At 37.5% G+C, this 22,225-nt stretch overlaps 1 protein-coding gene across 3 annotated transcripts in view; it reads right to left on the bottom strand.

The window, feature by feature from the left end:
* Positions 1-16,417, bottom strand: part of camk1b (calcium/calmodulin-dependent protein kinase Ib) — a 63,143-nt gene extending 46,726 nt beyond the window's left edge. For 2 of the 3 annotated variants that reach the window (XR_005281902.1, XM_038298110.1), the window contains exons 1-3: positions 16,261-16,383; positions 7,656-7,668; positions 449-562 (exon numbers count right to left, since the gene is read on the bottom strand). Coding sequence is in view for 2 of the 3 variants with exons in the window: in XM_038298110.1 (XP_038154038.1) it covers positions 449-562; positions 7,656-7,666 (125 nt within the window). In the remaining variant the exon portion in view is untranslated. Of the gene's footprint in view, positions 1-448; positions 563-7,655; positions 7,669-16,260 lie in introns of all 3 variants that reach the window. The other variant, XM_038298112.1, reaches the window with a different exon arrangement.
* Positions 16,418-22,225: the final 5,808 nt, after the last annotated feature.

Below are 22,225 nucleotides of genomic sequence, written 5' to 3'. Positions count from 1 at the left end.
CTTTAATAATCCCAGGGAGACATTACTTTCATTACATTACTCTGTAATAGAGTGACTATAGGACCATTTTGATATAACACAATTTCATACAATATATATAATTAGGGGGTCCCCGCTCCATCTCGCCATCAGTTTGAGGGTCCTTGGCTTGGAAAACGTTGAAGACCAATGTTCTTCAACGTTTAGCAATGTTCAGCCAATCATATATCGCAATGTCACTGGCATGCACAGGGCCCAAGCAGATCTGGTACCTACACCACTGACCACAATTTTTGAACACCTTTTGTCCTTATGTAAGTTTGTTCACTCACAACCACGATGAACCACCACCCCCACCCAGTGAATTTCATTTAAAACTGCCACTGCAGATACCTATATTTAAAAAACATATATATTTAGTCAAATCTGCCACAAAATCATATTTTGCTGCTGGTAAAAGCACACTTACGTTCCCAGAATGTCTTTAAAATCATATTTCTCCTTGATATCCGAGGTCTTCTTTTTCCAGGCGTGTCCGTCCTCACCCAGTGGCATCTTCTTGTTGTGGCAGTCAGAAACAATACTAGTAAGGAAGAAAACAGCATAAAATGAAATGCACATCAAACATATAAAAAAACAGAGCTGAAAACAACTGGTAGCAAAATGCTGGTTTGCTTTGGCTGATTTGGTTGCTACCCTCATAAAATAGTCATTTTTATACAAAAGTGATATTAATTGAGAAAAAGTGTACAAAACTAGCATATCCTTTAGCGTGAATTGAGTTAGAGTGCATATTGACCTTGTGGGAGTGCTTTGGAAAGAATCATTATAGCGCTGAAAATAATACTTGGTAACATTTATTACGCCTGAAAGGACACAAAAGCAGAAATCCTCTCTGCTTTGTTCTTTCATGGAAATAAACCACCAATTTAGATCATAGATCTAAAACAAAATATCTTAATTTGACATCAATAAAATACACTGCAAATATTTCTAAATATTTCTAGCAAAAAAACAGAGGAAATGGTTACTTTTGCTAAAAGGAAAAGCTATTTGGTTGGGCTTTTGAACAAATTTATTTTATAAAGGATAGGAAAGAGTCTGGCAAAAAAGCAAATATATGACTCAAGCTTAGGTTTAGCTTTGTAGCAAATCCTGCAGGAATTTATTGCAGAGAGAGAAACTGTCACACCTACTATCTCCCAAGTTAAAGATTAATAGTTTGACTCAATTGACATGATTATAAGTGCTTTGGCCTAAAGATACAAATGTTGTAATGTGGTTCAGTAGCTTTAGTGCTCATACTGCAGAGTAACAACATCCAAACAGGAGCATTATGCACTCTCAGTACACCGCTTGTACAGAAATATTCACACCACCTTGAAGTTTTTACAGATCTAATCTCATAGGTCAAAACAAAGTATTTCAGGACTATAAAGTGGAAAGAAAATAAAAAATCTTTAGGGCTGCAACTAATGATTATTTTGCAAATCTGTTGTTTACTTTTTCGATTAATCGATTAATAATCGGATAGCCAAAGATTCTAAAAGACTTTTTACTGAATGAAACCAGGAGAAACTCAAAGTTCTCCACTTAAGGAGTTGTGGATAGAGAATATTGACAGACAAAAAAGCTTCTTTTTATCTTAAATGCAAAATGTATATATGTTGTTTTAAAATTTTGATATAATTACTGTTCTAAGTGGGTTGTTCTGTCAGCTAAAGGCACGTTTTAAAGTCTATATACTCCAGTCACATTATAATATTCTATAATATTAATACTAATTAATTAATCCAAGTCAACTACTGTGTAGTCTTTCCTTAGCTCTCTACGGTGCAGATATTTTTATATCAACAATAGAACAATCTGTTTTTATGCTCTTTTGTACTATACACACTCTTTTTATATTGTCTGTTGCATTTGTATCTCTAATGGCATCTTGCTTTATTTATCTAATGGCATCTTTATTTTATTTATTTATTTATCCTTTAGTAAATGATTAATAGATTACTAAATTAGTTGACGATTATTTCAATATTTGATTAATTACGATTAGTCCGATTATTTTAGCCTTATAAATCTTTCAAATTTTTCTGGCAAAAAAAAACAGTTTTGGTGTGGTTTTGTAATCCATAGTCTGCAGACGTGCAGGCATGGATTCTTTTTTTCGAAATAGCTCAAACTCAGACAGATTTGCATGGAGGTTGTTTAAGCAGCAGTTCTAAAAGTAGGACTTTAAACTCTCATTTTTAAACCACTGAATGCAAATGAATGCATTGCATCCCTTGGTGCAGGTTTTAGGATTTTATGGGGGGGTTTGCCCATAATGTTACTATGGCGATTAGATGCTTCTGTGATCAATGCTCTCATTTCCTGGTCTGTCAGTTCAGGAGGACATGAAGGTTTACTGCTGTGCCAAATGCTTTCCATTCAGGACTGATTTTCTAAGCAGTGGTCTGTGAGAGGGTCAAAGGTTAGCTTATAGTTTTATAATCTGAAACTTTCAAAGAACAGTTTTATTTATAATAAGTTTTAACTTAAATATATGTAAAATCTTCTAGATAAAGGTGAGACTTTTTGAGGCGATTTAACATTTATCCCCTACTTTTCAATTTTTAACTTGTAGATTTTGTGACTGTAACAAGACATAATTTGAAAAAATGTTCAAGAGGATAATCAGTTTTACAAGGCACTGTATGTAATAAGCGGTAACCTACATACTATTTGCATAATACTCCCATGTAAGATCAATGTAAAGAAACACAAAAACCTGAAACATGTTGAGTCACAGCCTTTTACCAGTTCCTCCTTCAAAAGAGCTTCACAGTCAGATTGAATCCACTCCACTCTTTCAGGGTGCTAAAGGGGAACTTGCTTTCACAGTTTTCATCATACGAGCCTGAAAGTATCTACAGCTAAAGACCTCGAGTCGCTAAATTAGCTCTGTTACCACTGCCTGCTCTGCAACTTCCTATTATGTGTATCAGAGATGATATACTAAACTGTTCTAGACTGTATGAGAGCTGTTTGGTTGAAAAACTCAACGATAATTCAGTCTCTATATGCAGATAAATATATACACATTAGCTGTCTCAAAGCTTCCTATTAGTTGCCATGGTTACTCCAAGGAGCTGCTGCTGTATCTTACGTGTCAAAGCTGTGGTAGAGCCTGATGGCAGCAGGTAGCAGCTTAGCTTGATGTCTTATTTAGTCTAAAAGTATTTGCAGACTCTGTAAGTCATACGCTATGCAGATGCATGATGGGCAGTCAAAAGCTCTTCTTCAACTTTACTTAGAAATCCTAGAGGAAGTTCAAAATGTATTAAAGGTGTTAAGCTTTTACTTAATGTAGATGAAACTTAATACATGTACACACTTTTAAGAAAGGCTCTTTATCCCTTTATTTATACTGTCAGACATTAAGTTAGTCCTAACTTTTCTCTCTGCATTTTTTTTTTATCCTTTATGGTAAATTAGCCTATTAAGGTTTTTCATCATAGTTTGCTGGAATTTTTTCTGCTCTAAAGGGTGAGCAGGAAATACTGCAAAGAAATATATATATATATATTTTCCCCCTCATTTTGAGGTGTTGTACCAGAGTCAGTTGTGTAGAACTGCTTTGTTGAGCTACATACACATATTGCATCATGATGCTGCCACCACTATAATTTTCTGTTATGTTCTCTAGCTTGTAATATTATCTATTTTATTGCAAATGTCACAAAGGTCATTATATCATCTCAGTGCTCTAAAGCAGGGGTCTGCGACCCTTTCAACTCAAAGAGCCACTTTAAAATCAAGGAAACAAAATAAGATTTGTCAAGATTTTTTGAATATTAAAAGTCCAGGAAATTAAATTATGATTTTCTATTCTTAAAATTTAAGGTAAAAAGGGTCATGTTACATTTACAAAAAGAGAAGAAAAAAACCCTAATAAAGCTTTTGTTCTGTTGAATGAGGCAGGGTGACTGGGACACTATAGATATGAAGGAAAAGGAATGATATTTAGCCAACATTAATATATAAAAACAGCTAAAGTTGAAGGTGTTAAATTCCTTTTATAAGCCTTGTCCTTCTATTGCTGTGGTGTTGTAGATTTTCTCTACTTAAATTGCTTTAAAACAAGATAAATCTTTTTTTATTGTCTTCTTAAATGAACATTTTTATTTTTATTTTTTTGGTTAGGGCCACACGGAAGGATCTAATGAGCCACATGCAGCTCTGGAGCTGCAGGTTGCATACCCCCTGATCTAAACGGTGAGCAAAAAGACTGCAAAAAAAATCTCTTTCCTTCCCTGATGTAAAACAGGAAAAGTTTAGTCTGACCTAATGTTTCTTTGTATAGATCTGGTTTCAGTTGTATACCTTATTCATTTCACACTAATTTACTATTCACAGAGTCTTTACAAAAGGGAAGTGGCACTGAAATAGACCTGAACAACCAGAATTTACAGTGATGTAGTTAAAGGAAGCAACAAAGAGGAAGTCCAGTTAAAAGTCTGTAAAGACTTTTGCTGGTAAATCTCGTTTTGTAAAACTCCTATATTGAACAACAGCTCTTTAATACAAAACAATAAAAAGAAAATAATACAGAATTGACTGTAACTCGACGCCCAAGTCCAAATTCAACCAATGAGGATCCTTTACAGTGCACGAATGTTCTCTAAAGCTGATGGATAAATTCCACTTAAATTAAGAAACTGAATACATATCTATTTACAAAATAGAACCTAAAAGATGATTTTTGTGGAGCAAAAAACAAAAGTTCTCACTTTGAATTTAATTGATGTGGTAAACTGCATGTTTCAGGAATTGCTTTGCTTTTCATTGTACTGGGGCAGCCTTTTATTAGGGAGTGCACTTCATTTCTGAGAAGACATTACCACGGCTGTCTGCTGTCGGTGCTTCGCCTGAGTGAGGATGAAACCCCTGAGACAGGCAAGCACTGCAGTTGAGATAACATTGTTTGGATTTTCTTTCTGGTTCTTTTGAATAAAAAATAAATTATTGCAATCTTAGAATTGCCCTTCTAAACACAATGAATGCAATTAAATTAAAATAAAGATGTTCTTTTAGTAATAAGGTATTAACACTTATTAACTAAGATGCCTTTTCAGATTTGAACTAAACTAGTTCTAAGAAATCAATTTGCTGCACTTTGCGGAAGAGTTTTATATACAGAACAATATTATCAACCAATAAAAAGACTGTGGCTTCATTTATTTTAACAAATCATGTTTCATTGTATCTTCTTCCTTCTGATCAGCCCACAGCAGCAAGACATCCCAACCATTCCAGGAAGGAAAAAAGTCATTAAAAAAAGAGGATATAACTGCACAAACTGAAGCCAGAGAAACAGAGAAAGCACCTTTTACATCCACCTTGTTTGTAGCATCTCACCTTGCTCATGTGAAGACATAGATGATAATTCATGCACTGAGAATTCGAGATACTAAAACATAAAAGTTATTTTCAGGTCTGAATGCATCAACCTTTCTGGTATTAGTTTGCATTCATGTTCTGCATGTAGCTATGTCCAGCAAATGCCAGCATGCACCTAAAACTCCATTCAGTCTTTTAGCTTAATACAGTGCAAAAGTATTCACCCCCCTTGAACTTTTGTCATGTTTCTACATCCTGCACTTTTTCAGAAGGCCATATAATCGTAGTGTTGAAAGGTAAAGGTTTTCCTGTCAATTTCTTTCATACTTAAGATGAGAATCTAAGTTGAGCCTCTCAGCTCCTTTTTTGATTTGAAGCTAATGGCTACAGGTTGGACTCTTCAATCCCCTAAGAGTTGAACTCACCAGCTCACAGTCCTTACAGTATAAGCAATGTTTGTTTTACTTCTGTTTTATTTTCTTTTTCTTAGTTTGAATCTAAGGAATGAGAGGAAGCCATTTATCAACTGTATCACAGAGTTACATGGATCTATCAACTCCTCAGGTCCAAATTCAACCTATTAACCTTATTAGTGCAAAATCCTTCTGTACAAATGTTGGCTGAGTAACAGAGTGGTAGCCCAGTGTTTAGGGCATTGCGCTTGGAATCCACAGGTTATGAGTTCAAGCCCCACTCCCACGGACTGCCACTTTGGTCCCTGAGCAACACCCTTAACCCAGCACCACTCCCCATGTCAACAATGTCAGCCTACTGCTCTCCAAGGGGATGGGTTAAATGCAGAGAGTGAATTTCCCCATTGTGGGACAATAAAGGGTTAGTTGGGGAGCAGTGGGCTGCCATTGTGCGTCACACTGGGAGCTCCCAAATTCATTGATTAGTGTTATTACAATACATTTAAATTATATTCTATTGTATCATAACTGGAAGAAAATATTAACATATTTTGTACCCTTGAAAATGTCAAAAACAATTATTTATAAACTATTTTTTTCCAGTAACATTAATACTTTTATTCTGTAGCACTTTAGTCATTCTGTGGATATCTTACATTTGAAAAAATACTCATTTCTAATTTAAAAAATGTAGCTATCACCTCTAATGCAGTCTCTGCTCAGCCAATCAGCTGAGCTGAAAAGCCAAGTTTTTGTTGGTTTCTAATTTTTCCATACCTTTCATGTTCAGATAAGCAATGGAAAATTGCTCTGAGGAAATTCATAAGCTGTGATTTTAAACAAGCCCCTGCTTCAGACCTTTCTGTAATTTGAAATATATGTATATGTTACAGATGTACCTAAAGATTGTAGTGTGTACAAGGATAAACCTGTTCTACTGAACTGTTCATTACAAAAAGAAAACAGTGTGATGTTCAAAATGAGTCCCTTTGATCTAAATTAACATAAAAATCATAATTATGATGCATATAATCGTCATGATTATGTTTTCTTATTCTTCTGTTCGAGAAAGTGATTAATTCAAAATAGTTGTGCTTGGTACACAGTATGTGTAACAGTTGAAAAGCCAGGATAGTAACCTGGATGGTGGCGTAGTTTGTTACCCTTCTGCTTAGAAACATGAGGCCTTGATATTTCTACGTTTGAGTAGACATTACCTAATCTCTATTGGGGTTTCATAGATTTCGAAATTAGACACACTTTCCTGATAAAATTTGACTGAATTAATGCAACATAACAGAGAAAATTGCTAACTCCAAAAATGGAAATGAACCTAAGGAGGACTTCAGTCACCATTTGGCTAAACACAAATAAGCCAGTTTTCTTTACCGTACTTTAAATGTGATTTCAGAAATACTTTGAGAGGTTTTAATACTTTTGCAAAGTATTGTTTGGCATATTTAAACTGTTTTCAAGCCATTGGAGTTTTTAGGACATAGTCAAAGATGAGCAAGGGAGTCTGTTTATCAAACAGACAAATGCTATAAACAGTTGAATTAGGTTGAAGTTTGACATAGGTAGGGGCAAAAGAAGGGGAAAAACTTAAACATTGGGGACCGTAGAGGGGGAAAAAACACATGCAGGTATTGTATGAGTATGTAGAGGGCCAGAAGAGGCTCCTCTGGGTCCAATGATGAAGTGTTTTAGACCAGTGGGTGAAGACTGGGATGCTCAAACCCCAAGAAGCAAGAGGACTGAAGAAGCCTGATGCTGGGAGACGCATGACATCATAACCACATTCCCTGAGCAGGAAGTCACATGCAGCATTCGTCCCACTTTCGTTTTTTTTTTTTTGTACATAGAGAGAGTTGCCGTACTCACTGGTTTCCCATTCCTTTGATGTGCAGCGGACAGAAGAAACACACACATACACACGTGACAATTGAATTTGACAAACCGACACGGAGTCACAGAGATTAAAGAAACAGCAGCGGCTTTAGATAATACAACAAATCATTTAAACAACCATACAAACAAAGAAAGTATGAAACTGCAGACAAACAAGGTAAGACTAACAAGAAAGGGACGTACTTAAAGATTTACAACACTGCACGTCTGGACAAGTCTGCTTAAATTCCCCGAAACGTCATTCCTTTTCTCTGAGATCACAACCAATCATGTAAAAAATGAGTTTCCCTTTTGAGTTTTAAATAAACTGTAGGAGTATTATGTTATCTCTCTGAGGACCGTCTCTGGCGGCGGTCCAAACTGTAGGGAGTTCTGTTGCCAAACTGTGAACAAATCCAAATGTCGAAAACACATGTCAAGGGAGCACAATCCTGCAGAGACAGACCCTCGATAAAAACGGCCAAATTTTTTCTCATGTGATTAAATAAGACCCTTTTTTTAAGGGCTTCACACAAACATGCCCCTGACCATTTAAAGAGACAGTTGTACGATTCATTAACCTTCCTAGGATGATCTTAGAAATCTTCCATATGAGATGACATCTCTATAAGGACCCCCTCCTAAATGGCTCGGTAATCTGTTCTGACTGATTACCTGACAGGAAAGAAGAAATTCCAGGTGATAATTAAGTGCTAAATAAAACAGGGGAGTGAAGACAAAAATATTACTTTTTTTTCTTTCTTTGGTCACCATTATAACACAATCCTTGACGGAGTTGTGTTATAATCATTTGCGCATCTGAAAAAAAATCCTAATACCAGTAATAGAACTCCATCTTGATCATGCTAATCAAAACATCTACTTAAGGATTGATGATTATTGTCAATTTCACATTTTTGTTTGAAAGAAAAAAATCTTATTGTGACTTTCTGGTTGGTTGAAGACTTGCATAAACTGCAGCTGATTCTGCAGGAAAAGCCTACTTTAATTCCTTTGCTTTTAACCTGTAGAAGAGATCAAAGTGAAGAAAATCTCTTCAGGCAGTAATAAAGATCTTATCCCACTCTACTGTTGGTGTAGTTAACATTTTAAAAATCCTTTCCAAATAAAACAGATACCAACAGGAAAAAAGCATGTTCAAGTCCCAGCTAGAAACATTACTTCTTGGAGGGCATTATACTTTCAGCCAATGGTCTCTTTTAGAGTCTATATAGTCTATTTGATGACTCAATGTAAGTACCGCCTTGGTTGGTGATTATTTCAGTATCAGATTAATTATTACTAATCTATCATTTAACCATATTCCCAGCACTTTTCTGGACAAATTCTTCAAATTGTGCTGTAATTGGGGAGTGGCAGCCTAACTGTTAGGGAATAAAGCTGGGAATCTGAGTTTGAGCCCAACTCCCACAGACTGCCACTCTGGGTCCCTGAGCAAGACCCTTAACCATATATATTTTTGGCATCCGCCAATACGTGCATTTGCTTCCCGGTTCATTAGCGCATTCAGCAGCCATGCCTTTAGATAACATGTAAATTTCCTTTATTGTCCCACGATTGGGAGATTCACTCTCTGTATTTAACCCATCCCCTTAGGGAGCAGTGGGCTGCCATTGTGTGGCATCCAGGGAGCAATCAGGGATTAAGGGTTTTGCTGAGGGACCCAGAGTGGAGGCTATGGGCATCCAACCGGGTACTTGCAACCTTCTCCGAGCACAAGCGCACTGCTTTAACTACTAGCCCAACACTTCCTGTATGAAGCGCATGCTTTGCATCTCCCTTTAAATTGAGACTTGTGTAACATTTGTTGCCATTGTACCATTTTTACATCGTAAAAGCAGGAAGAAAAAGCAACACTGCCTAAGAATAATAAGAAAAAGGCAAATAAATCAAGGGCACCTGCCTTGAAAAATCATTGACTGAAACTCAGTCCAAAACCCAACCCAAACTTTAGCTGCTTTTAGGTTGACCATTAAATTGTGTGAATTGTAATGACAAAATAAATGTGCATATAGGAAGCACACCAATTTTGAAAAATTCAAAATGTTCAGTAAAATGTTTTTGTGCTAGGATGAGTATGATGTGTTATTTTCTTTTTTAAATAAGTTCATACGAACACGTGTTTAACAACCAGATGTTACTATCAGAGCATTACTATTGTCAAAAAAAAGACGACAGGAAGTAGTAGGAGGATGATAGCCTGGTGGCTATAGGGTGAACAAACATTTTTATGTCTGACTTTAATTGCTTTTCTTATAATGTAAAACCCCAATGGTACAAATTGGTTGTTTTATTTTTTATTTTTTGAAACATCAGCAGAATAATGGAAACAACTAATGATTCCTTCCCATAAACCACCACTTAACCACAGGTTAAATTTAGAAGTTTCTCAGTTATGTATTTTTATCATCCAGTTTCACGTCATGCACCAGAAGGGAAATTGGAATGGTTGGTTTTAGCATCTGGCTGCATCAACCAGAGAGAAAGGGATTTTTAGTGGTACTGAGAATATAATAGTTAGTAGTATGTAATGACCAACATGGACTTTATTCCAGTCAGTGGTGGTAATAGAGTGAAACAGGCTGATCGTCAGCCAACATTAAAATACTAGGAGAATAATGAGTCATGATTTATTTGAAACTATATAAGCATTTCTCCATTCATTATCTTTAGCTCAATAAAAAGGAAACATAAAGGAAAAGACCAAGGAGAAGCAGAACGGGCATTTTTAAAATCCGTCATTTTCTGTATTTACCTATAGATCCAACATTTCAAATGTGCTCCTCCATCCACAGAACTTTTTGAAATCTCAACTTCTCCAGACTAAAAGACTTTTCTTTTTATATGTCATGATGGGTGTAAACAGAAAATGTTAGGTGAAACATCTGCCCCAATCCTTTCTCTCTTTGGATAGATGAGCATGACAAAATGCCAGATTTAGCATTTAACTCTGAAATATTGTCACTTTGTCTTATTGTTTAAAGCTGCATGGTTCCAATTAAAGCAAAATTAACATTGCATACACTTTCCATCTGTTCGTGGGTCAAGATGTCAAAAATATGATAACATTTTACACAATGTGAGGTGAGTAATAATAAAAACAATTTTTTAGTCTATAGAACAAAAAAAAAGGATTTTGACTTATTATAAACAAAGCTTTCAATCATAGCATAAAAAACATGTAAAGATGAGTTTATAGAGTTTTTGTTTTTAAAAGAAGATTTGCAAATGAAACTTCAAAGGAAACTAAAAATCAGTATGCACTTTTAAAAGCTTTGCTGGATCTCTAGTAATTAAGCCAGAGATAAAAGCTTTTCCAATCAATTAATGTCCAATTAGTTTAATTAGCAGGTCGATATTTTTTTATATACACAGTGCTGTGAAAGGATATTTTTCCTTGACAGATTTCTAATGCTTTTTGCTTTCCATCAGATAAATGTTTCCTATTTTCAAAGAAACTTGTATCTTCAAACAAAATAAACTGAAAAAGATAAGATAACACCAAGGCCTGCATATGGCAAATCAAAGACATTTTCTGCCAATATTAAGTGGAAGTTTAAAAGAAACAAAAAATACAACTAAACCCTGACATGTCGGTCTGTGAAGTGAGTCTTGTTCAAAGCTTTGACACATTGGAACTGCGGTTAACCTTACAAAGAGGGGCTGGTCTCTTTTTAAAATTTCTCTTTTATCGATTGACTTGTACAAATTGCATTTTTTATTACATTTTACAGATCAAATTTTCCTCAATTCTGGGGGCAGCTTTGCTCAGGTGAAGAGGAAAGATGCATTTCTATTGGTCTGCATGAAGGCTAGCAGCGACATTTTTATTGGTGAAGAGCTATAGCATTTGTATTGGGCTAAAAGAGTAGAGAATATGATCTGTAAAAGGCAATTTGAAAATAATGCAATTCATAAAAAATAACATTTGGAAGTACATTAAATCTGTTCAACATTTTTTTTCTATTGCAAGAGAAGACATTTAAAAAAAAACAACAAATTTTCATTTTTTTTTTTAAATACAGCTTATATAGGTTTCAAAAAAATTACAATATGCAAAATCAAAAATAATAGAAATTGACTAAAAATATTTTTTGAAAGAATATATTGTTAAAAAACATTTTATATTAAGGAGTTTCATTGCTGAATTATATTTTTATCATGTAAATATTTTTTTTCAAATTTACAATTATGAAAGGTCCTTGCAGCAATAATAGAACAAAAATGCCAGAGAACATTTACAAATCATCTTGAAGAGGAACCCCAGAAAAAGCATGAAATGCATCTAAAAATTATCATAATTTTTTTTTTTTTTTAATCAGAGAGATTGATGGAGGGTGACTGGTATACATGGGAGAGCTCCAATAGAAAAAAAACTAAATGTACATAAAGGTTTTTTTCTGATTTTCCTTCTGATTTTTCACAATATTTGGTTAGATATTGATGAAACAGAAGTAGAAATTTATGAAAGGGTGTGTCCCATTATATTCGTAAATCTAAGATGGAATTTTACAATAAGAACAACATAAGATATCAACCGATAATGTTGTCTAAGGCTGATAACCATTATTTTGAAATAGTCCAACCTATATCCGTTTTTGTGCTGCCAGTATTTTTGGCTGATTCTTGGAGTCCATAATGCCAAATTACAATCATAACAAATGTTACTCAAGCCTCAATTCAAACAAAAAAAAACATTTATTAACAAATTAAACAAAAAGTTAACAACAGAAAGCAAATGGAAGGAGTGGCAATGCATGTGCCTTCTATGATCTTAGGGAATGCTCCTGAACACACCAAGGAATCGGTGAACACATGCACATGTCGGCCGATAACGTCACAAGAACAAAAATGCCAATTGTGGCGCAAAATATCCAAGGTAGCAGTCCATCTCTAAATATAAATGGCAATCAGATATGGTTGTGATACTGTGATGGTTTTGGGCTGTTTTGCTGCACAATCGCCAAGCTGTCTGCCTCAGTAAAATGCTGGGATTTCTTTCACTAATGCCTGAAATAAAGGTAGCTTGATCTTCCATCCATCCATCCATCTTCCTCCGCTTATCCGGGGTCGGGTCGCGGGGGCAGCAGCTTAAGAAGGGAGGCCCAGACTTCCCTCTCCCCAGCCACTTCTTCCAGCTCTTCAGGAGGAACCCCAAGGCGTTCCCAGGCCAGCCGAGAAACATAGTCTCTCCAGCGTGTCCTGGGTCTTCCCCGGGGCCTCCCCCCGGTGGGACGTGCCCGGAACACCTCACCAGGGAGGCGTCCAGGAGGCATCCTAAACAGATGCCCAAGCCACCTCAACTGGCTCCTCTCGACGTGGAGGAGCAGCGGCTCTACTCCGAGTCCCTCCCGGATGACCGAGCTTCTCACCCTATCTCTAAGGGAGAGCCCAGCCACCCTACGGAGGAAACCCATTTCGGCCGCTTGTATCCGCGATCTCGTTCTTTCGGTCATGACCCAGAGTTCATGACCATAGATGAGGGTAAGAACGTAGATCGACCGGTAAATCGAGAGCTTCGCTTTTTGACTCAGCTCTCTCTTCACCACGACGGACCGGTACAGCGCCCTCTTCACGGCAGACGCTGCACCAATCCGCCTGTCGATCTCCCGCTCCCTTCTTCCCTCATTCGTGAACAAGATCCCAAGATACTTAAACTCCTCCACTTGGGGCAGGACACCCCCCCCGACCCGGAGAAGGCACTCTACCCTTTTCCGGCTCAAGACCATGGCCTCGGATTTGGAGGCACTGATCCCCATCCCGGCCGCTTCACACTCGGCTGCGAACCGATCCAGCGAGAGCTGCAGATCACGACCTGATGAAGCCAATAGGACCACATCATCTGCAAAAAGCAGAGACGCAATCCTAAGGCCACCAAAACGGATCCCCTCAACACCTTGGCTGCGCCTAGAAATTCTGTCCATGAAGGTAATGAACAAAATCGGTGACAAAGGGCAGCCCTGGCGGAGTCCAACTCTCACCGGAAATGAGCCCGACTTACTGCCGGCAATGCGGACCAGACTCTGACACCGGTCATACAGGGACCTGACAGCCCGTATCAAACGGCCCGGCACCCCGTACTCCCGGAGAACCCCCCACAGGGCCCCCCGAGGGACACGGTCGAACGCCTTCTCCAAGTCCACAAAGCACATGTAGACTGGTTGGGCGAACTCCCATGCACCCTCCAGGACCCTGCTGAGGGTATAGAGCTGGTCCAGCGTTCCACGACCAGGACGGAAACCACACTGCTCTTCCTGAATCCGAGGTTCGACTATCCGACGGATGGATGGATGGATGGTATTTAATAGTGAAGGGTTATGCATAGGACCGTATTAGATTTACTGCTTTATGGTTCCCATTGTTTCATTGCACCTAGGGCACATACAGTAGAGCGTAAAGGGCGAAAGACAGGTGGAAGTTTGGAGCTACACAGAGGTGTGCAGGGAGGAGGGTCATGATGCTGCAGCTGCTCACAACCTGAGCATCATCTCTGAAGAGATTTTTCTTTAAATACTTATACTGCAGAAACCATGACAGAAAACTTCTGCTTTGACTTTTTCATATCAGGGTATACCTTAAAATTGGTTACCAGCCCATACCTGGTCCAACCATCAATTTGCGACCTTATGCCCAAGCATACTGGGGTAAAACAGGACTGTGATTTAGAACTGAAAATCTAACTTTAAATCACTGAAAGCAAGCCAAAAATAAATAAAAAATACAAAACAATTCCTTGGTATTTACTGCGGTTATCTTTGTGACAAGAACAACAACAAAAAAACAACAGAGGACATGTTAAGTTTGGGTATTTATGGCATTGCACGTTGAAAAACAATTGGAAAAAATATTTTAGTAACATGATTGAGCTGGACCGATATGATCAGTCATCAGATCATATTTCACATCCTATCACCTTAGATATCTATTGTTTCTGAGGAAATCTTAAGCAACCAAAAACATTCAGATAAAATGAAAAAAGAAGCTCAACACAGCCAAAGTCAACAAGACAGAGAACTCCATTCACATATCTCATAAAAAAACAACACTAAAAACGATTATCAAGCTGTTAAAGTCAGAACCTCAAGGCCTCCACAGCAGTGGGCGAGCAGCGGGCTTTCCTCTGACACGCCAAATGCAACATCCTTATTTGCCAGAACACAACACAGAAAAAAAAACTGTATGATTCACAGTTCATTAACTCAAGTCTCTCCCATCATGACTTGTTGTTTGATTCACAAAAAAGAGAGATTTCAAGGGCCTGGCATGGTGCCTCAGCAGTGCTGCATATCAATCAGCCCTGTGTACCCACTGGCTGATGATGGGGGTCATTGGTCAGCCTGTGTTAATGACGCACAACAAATCTTCTAATGTGGGCCTATTAATTGATGAGCACGCTTCACAATTAAGAGGAAGACTTGAAAGAGGAGGAGGACAGCAAAGAGCTATAATACTAGAAGCAGAGCAGAAATGCTCATCGTAAAAACTCTGAAACAGCAGTGACTGAGTGAGCCGCGGATTAATAACACTCAGAGCTTCAAGTATTTCTCAGCAGTCACATAAAAGAGTTTAAATCCATCTTAAACCACATTCATTCTGGTTGTAATTAGCAGGGGCGGAGCTAGATGGGGGGCCAGGGAGGGCCATGGCCAATCATTGGCCACCCCTACCATTTTTCCCTCTTAATACAGATGGTGGCAGCAGTAATACTCTCAAGTGGAATATTTAAAATATTTAATTTTTAACAATTACTTGACAAAAAGAAACTCTGCACATCAATTCATCCTCTTTTCAGAACTAGATGTTGTGTTATACTATGGGATAAAGAGAAAATGATTTGTCTCTGGAAGTCATCTAGGAGTCTTCAGTGAAATCATAAAAAAAACTATTTTAATAAAAACTTAATAATCAATTTATGTATATATTAGTGCTTAGAATAATTGTTGACAAAAGTAGGTAAGTAATGACAAAGGCCCAGAAGTCACACCTGGAAGAAGTGTATCCACTATATCTTTTATCTAGACAGCATGGATGTTTGAATATATGCGTCTATTTGTTAGCAAAGGCTGCAGGAAAGTATAGTTTGTTTTTATTTATAAAATATGGCTGTTGTGCTTGTTAATTTTCCTGTTGCAATATATTGGCCCTGAGGTTCTGGTGCCTATTCACTTTCAGCCACCCCTCAGTGTGCGTTGCTTATTGCCTTGCCACCCTTATAAAAATGTTCTCTGGTAATTACTTTTGTAGTTCTGAGTCAGTACTACTGAGAAAGCCCTCACTTTACTGCTAACCGCATTTCATCTCAGTAGTTGCCCCTTACACAGAGGTCCTCTTTAAAAGCAGACTAATGACCTTATTAGGATCTTAGAAGATGACTTTCTAGCACATTTTGACTTATTAACATATGTCCATGAAGCGCAGTATAAAACATAAGCAGATTTAAAAGAAAAGCTGGTTAAATGTTGCGTGGGGATAATAAAAAAAGAAAGCAATAAAAAAAAGACAAGCCACGCCTTGCGGGCTTCCTCTGAGAGTAACAGATAAAGTTATTTGCTGAGAGTTCAGGGTGAGTCCTCCTTACCGGTGAAAGTGCGGGTCGGTCGGTGAGGTCCAGTCACTGCGTCCGTCCTGTCTGTCCCTGCTGCTGCTGCTGCTGATCGGAGCGCTCCCTCCCTCTCTCTGACAGGCAGACTCACCCGCAGCAGTCCTGCTGACGTCACCCTAGGGTTGGACTCCCAGCGGACCAATCAGCGCTCGAGCCGCGGCGCTCAGGTGAAACCTTCCTCCTCTTGTGATCACGCCGCCGTGGAGGTGAGGCGGTGGTTTGATAGGGGCTGTTACAAGCGACCCCTGCTGCTGAGCGCTGTCTGAGTATCTGTGCATGACACTGCTGATGCAGCCTAAAGGCAATAGTGCTTGGAGAGGCGCTTTTTGCGCGTATAACGCCGCAGGCAACCTCCTCCATCTGCTGCACCAAACATAGAGCCGCTCCTTTATCGCTCCATCTTTAGAAGTTAACTTTTTTCCCATTACTTCAGATAAAAAAGATTAATACCAAATTTTTACTTCTATGGCAGGTCTTATTAAGGGGGCCCGTGACCCCTAGCGGGTCCACAGAGGTACTGCAATGGGGGTCATGAAAGTTTTGGTTGATCAGACTTTTTTATATTCCCCCCTGCAATTTTTTCCACTAATTGAAATGTCTTTAAATACACATTAACATGAATTAAACACACTCAAGTAAACAGAAGGCAGAAGATGTCTTTCAGTCATCAATGCACACATTCAGAGACACACGTGAGCTCTTTCAAGCTGGGCACCGTTTCATTCACAACACCTGTCCCATCAACGAGGAATCAGTATCAGAAATACTTTAATAATCCCAGGGAGAAATTATTTTTGTTACATGACACCATCTGTAATAGAGTGACTATAGGACCAGTTTGATATAACACAATTTCATGCAATATATTTAATTAGGGGGGTCCCTGCTCCATCTCACCATCAGTTTTGGGGTCCTTGGCCTGGAAAACTTTGAAGACCCCTGCTCTAAGGTCTGTTTATGTTCATTTAGATCATGGGTTCCCAAAGTTTGGGTCATGACTCAAACGGGGATCAGGAGACACATGGAAGGTCCTAAAATTGTTCTTACAATCAGTGCCATGTAATCCCTGAGGTGTATGGAAGGAATAACATTATGAATGTCCCATGAAATAAGTATATGTAACATTTATTTACCCAATTCAAATATTAAATGAATTGTAAAATGCATATTTTAATAAGGAAACATCCAAAGAAATACATTAAAAAAATAAGACTACTATTTCAGTAAAAAAAATACATCTTGCTAAAATTGTATATACTCACTTCAGTTTATATGCATTAATAAATATAGAGTAAAGTCATTTAATTAATATTTATTTTAGGGGTTCTCCAGTCTGTTTAATTATAATTTTTATGGGTCACAGCCTAAAATATTTGGGAAGCACTGATTTAGCTGTATTACAAAAAAAAGTTGAAATATCAATTGGGACCAATGCAGAAATGACGTACCAGTGAAGATTATATGCTGTGTAAATATCCCCTCAATGATTGAGCTCATTATGCATGATTTGCTGCATCAAAGCAGCTGATTTTAGGATTAATATCCTCAGTGTGGACAGTTGCTATGTCAATTCATAAAGTTTGTCATGAAAGAGAAAAGTAGGAAGTTGATGTGCATCAAATGTCATTTTCTGGTCGATCACTGATAACGATTCTTAAAAAGCCTAAAATGAAAATTTGAATTTTGATCAAAACCCATATTTTCTTTAGGAAACTTTATTTTATTTGCATATCACAACACTTTCAGATATAAATTAAAAGTTTAGAGCATTGACAGTGGCCTATTTTTATACCTTTTCAGAGGTAGGTAAGATAGGTGGTTAAGATCGGTTTTATATCTAGGTGTCAGCCAATCCCTCACCTATCAAAATAAAGGAAATCAGGGCAAATTGATTGGTCAACTAATAAATCAGTGCACCTCTAGTAGAAAGTGCACTAAAATTATGTAGACCATGACTGCTCCAACTTTTATGGCTCTAAATAAATAGTGCAAAAGTTTGAGATATAGCTATGACCCACATATGGTGCCCAGCTTGTTTTACCGATATGGTATCTATGTTGTCAACACAAGTAGATCCTGTTATGGAAGAAGCACGATGACAAAATCTAGACCTTTACCCTGCAAAAGATTCCATATTATCTTTTTGTTGTCTCTCCTTGGTGTTGCCTGGTAGTTTTCCATCCTGGTGTGGTTGGAAAATCTCTTTTTAGTATGATTTCTGTCTTTTGGTGAACCTTTTTCGTCAATCAGGTTATTGTGTATTGTTGTTGTTTTTTTGTTTGTTTTTGTTTGTTTGTTTTTTAAGGACTTAAGTTTCTCCATTTGTGAATAAAAGTCTATTTTTTCTAAAGTTTTTTTTATTTTTTATCTCTGGTGTTGGATGCTGTGGCACTGAAAGGGTTTTTGCCAATTTATTTTCATTCTTGGAAATTGAGTACATGATGAGTAACCACTGCAAATTGTTTTTCATACACCTGGGAGCAGGTCATTAACATGGCAAACAATTAATTATTACTTCAACTACTTCAGCAGGTTACAGTTGAGTTGAAAAGCAGACGTGGAAGAAGTAGAGCAGCAACGAGGACAAGAAAGAGAAGGAGGAAATTCAAGCCATCTCTTCTATCAATCATTATGGGCTCCAGCAAGGACAAGTCCATTTTAAAGATCTTCAAAATCCGGTGCTAGACAGACCACTACAGAAGGTCCTTTTAATCTATTAACTCTAAACATATACAAAGACTCATTGAAAAAACTTTTTTTATATATATAATTTCTTTTCACTTTTTGATCAATAAAATATTTTTGAGTTTAATTGAATTGTCTGCATGTTGTCTGTTTGAAAAAAGCCAAGTCAAGCCAGTGGAGGTTATGTGGTTGTCAGATTTAATTATGACTTAATTGTCTATTACACATTCCTAAATACAGTTTCTGATCTTGAGAGTGTGGCTTAAGTCCAGTAATCAACCTGTACTTTACAAGCATAAGAGAATCCTATTAAGAATTAATAAACTATTTACATCCTAGGAAATACGTTGCCATTCTAGCTTCATATTAAAACCTGTTTTCTTAAATGATAAGATTAGAATTTCAAATGATTTTACTATAAGTTCTTTTTGATGTGTAGAGCTTCATTATTATCATTATTATTATTTGGACAGCTGATATCTCAATAGCAGTTTTACAAGCAGGTGTGTGTTCCTCCTTTAACATGGATTCATTAATCAAAATGGCAAAAAACTGAGAATGTGAAGCTGATTCTAAGTGTGGCATTAGCATTTGAAAGTTGCATGCATTGAAGCTCTATTTCTGTTAAATTGGAGTGATTATGACATGCAGCTATAGAAAAAAACAGAAAATTAAAATTTCACATAAGACCAATTCCGTGATATTGTTTTTTTGTAAATTATAGGCTCTGCAGTTTTCCGCTCAATACTTCATCAGGGTTCCTTATGCATGAAAGCAAGCAGGGAAAGTAAAGCAAGTAAAACAGGATGTTTTACTTGCCGATCCACCAGGGATTCCAAGATCAGGAGATAAAGATTTGACTAATCATAGGGGGGGAAATACCAGATGAGCATACATAGCAAACAATACTGTCAGGGGAACACTAAGAGCAGGAAATACTTTAAAAACCGAGTGTTGAAACCTTTCCCGCATGCATGGTCCACTAGGTCCAATAATATGAGAACAGAAACACACTCTGGCCAATAATGTCTTTTAATATTATAAAAAGATTTAAAGTGCTGATAATTTAACAACTACTGGTTTAACTAGTTGTTTTAAAGGATAAAGAACTAAAAAAAATATTAAAAGAAGCATACATGAAATGAAGCCCCATATGCACAGTGAGATGTTTCTGTTTCACTTGAAAGCCAACTTTGATAAGTTACTGTTAAATGTTTTGGTAAACCTCATTAGTAGTCACTAGTGTTGCACCGGTGCAACACTAGTGACCACTTGTGTTGCACCGGTGCAACACTGGTGACTACTAGTGTTGCACAAATGCAATTTTATGGCCCCGATACCCAAAACCTGGCTGTGCAGTATCTGCCGATACTATACCAATACCATCTGTTTGAAATTGATGTGTGTGTATATAAGAAGAATTGCATACTACTTGGAAGTAAAATAATTGCCATCATGGCTTTGTGAAGCTGCTGCCTTCCTTTGTGAAGCAGGAAAAAGACAAATACAAAGTGAATTCAGTAGAAATTTTTATTGCCTATCTGGAATGGTTGACAATAGTTGAAACAAAATGTTAGTATCTGTGCCCTATTTGTTGGTACTTTCCGATACCACCATTTTAGTGCTGGATTGGGGCCCTGCCTGATACTGGTATCGCTACCAGTGCAACATTAGTAGTTACTCTCTTTTCTGTTCAGTTGAGGGGAAGTTTTAGTTTCAGTCTAAGATAAGTTGTGTCAAAGCTTGCAGCTGCCCTCTCCAGGCCTCACTGCATATCTTACTGTGGATGTGCTCTTTTTTTTTCCCAGCTGGAATCGGTTTAATATTTAATCCAGGCACATAAGACATGGCTGTCACCTGGGGAGCAATCGTTACATAAAAAATTGAATCCCTTATAATGTTGAATTACTTCAATTTGGTGCAAACGCCTCAGCATCACTGTTTCATTTATCAAATGCATTCGAAGTTCTCAAAACTCAAGTGCAAGTCCTGCTGGTGGTCTCTGGATTGAGTGCCCCTTATTAAATGTGATACCCCTGTATGATTGTAGAAACAAGATAAGCTTCTAAACATTTAAAACAGCTTAAGATGAGATTTTAAAGCTCATTTATCTTTACACCGATCTGAAACAGCAGGAAAGGTGAATGACTCAGGGGATATTTTGAAATCTCCCTGTATAAACTGAAACTAACTGAACCAAGAACACATGCATGTGGCCACACATACTGCCTTATATTCCCTGCTGAGGTCAGATTGTTGATCCGAGAAGAAAAACAAACCCAGTGTTGATACTGTAATAAAGAAACCATTGAAACATTGTTATTGCTTTGCTAAGTGAAAAGCTAAATATTACTATAAACCCCTAAAAATGACGGTATTTTTTCACCTTATCTCTGTACAAGCAGTAGTTACAGAAATAATGTTATGACTGAAGTGATAACACAAAGTGTATCTCTAAGAGTGATTAACCAGACTAATCTTTATTCAGTTCCAAACCTTCAGTTGAAAGCAGCTGCTATGTCAGAGCTCTGTCCAAATTTATTCAATTCAATTCACCTCTTTTCAGTAGGATTTAATTTAACAGAATCAGCATTACTGGCTGTTTAATTTGATCAAATTATTGATTAAAGGTCTGAGTAAGGAACTCTTATCTTGTTAGAATAATGTTTTTTATAGTTCCACATTTTATCTAATTAAAAACCTTTTAATATAAATATTTATCATTAGGATTTAAAGGTGCAGTAGGAGATTTTTTGCCATGTGGCTTAAAGATCTCCCCACAGCCGCTTAGCAAGCAGTGAAATAGAAGGTCTGGAAGTGAAACTAAAATAAATGGTTCCCGCTGCAGTGAAAAATCAATGAATAACCCCAACCAATCGCAAAAGATGGTCTGTTGTACACAATTGGTTCAATGACACGTCAATCATCGTCGTCTGCTTGTCCCTCCGCCCTGTGTGCGTACCCTGACACATGAACGAACTGAGCCCCCAATGCTCGTGCAGGACGCCATGGTTGGAAGCTAGCCGCTGTTATGCTACGCTCACACCTAAAGGAACAAGAGCAGCAAAAACGCACATGCTGGTTCATTTTTGATGCTTGTACAAGATGTGCGGCTGAAGCATCTCTGCGCAGTGGAAAAAGTGGGTGTGATGTGCGTTGGGCGGAGCTACCCTATCCTTCTTTGCCTGTAACAATGGCAGCTATATTTGCTGTGATCAGTGTTTAAAAGTAGTTTGAATCTATTTTGAAGAGAGAA

Source organism: Cyprinodon tularosa, unplaced genomic scaffold, assembly GCF_016077235.1.
Source record: "Cyprinodon tularosa strain WSP-4 unplaced genomic scaffold, ASM1607723v1 ctg40, whole genome shotgun sequence".
Lineage (NCBI taxonomy): Eukaryota > Metazoa > Chordata > Actinopteri > Cyprinodontiformes > Cyprinodontidae > Cyprinodon > Cyprinodon tularosa.
Note: the sequence above shows the minus strand (reverse complement) of the source record. Positions and strands in the feature narration are given on the sequence as shown.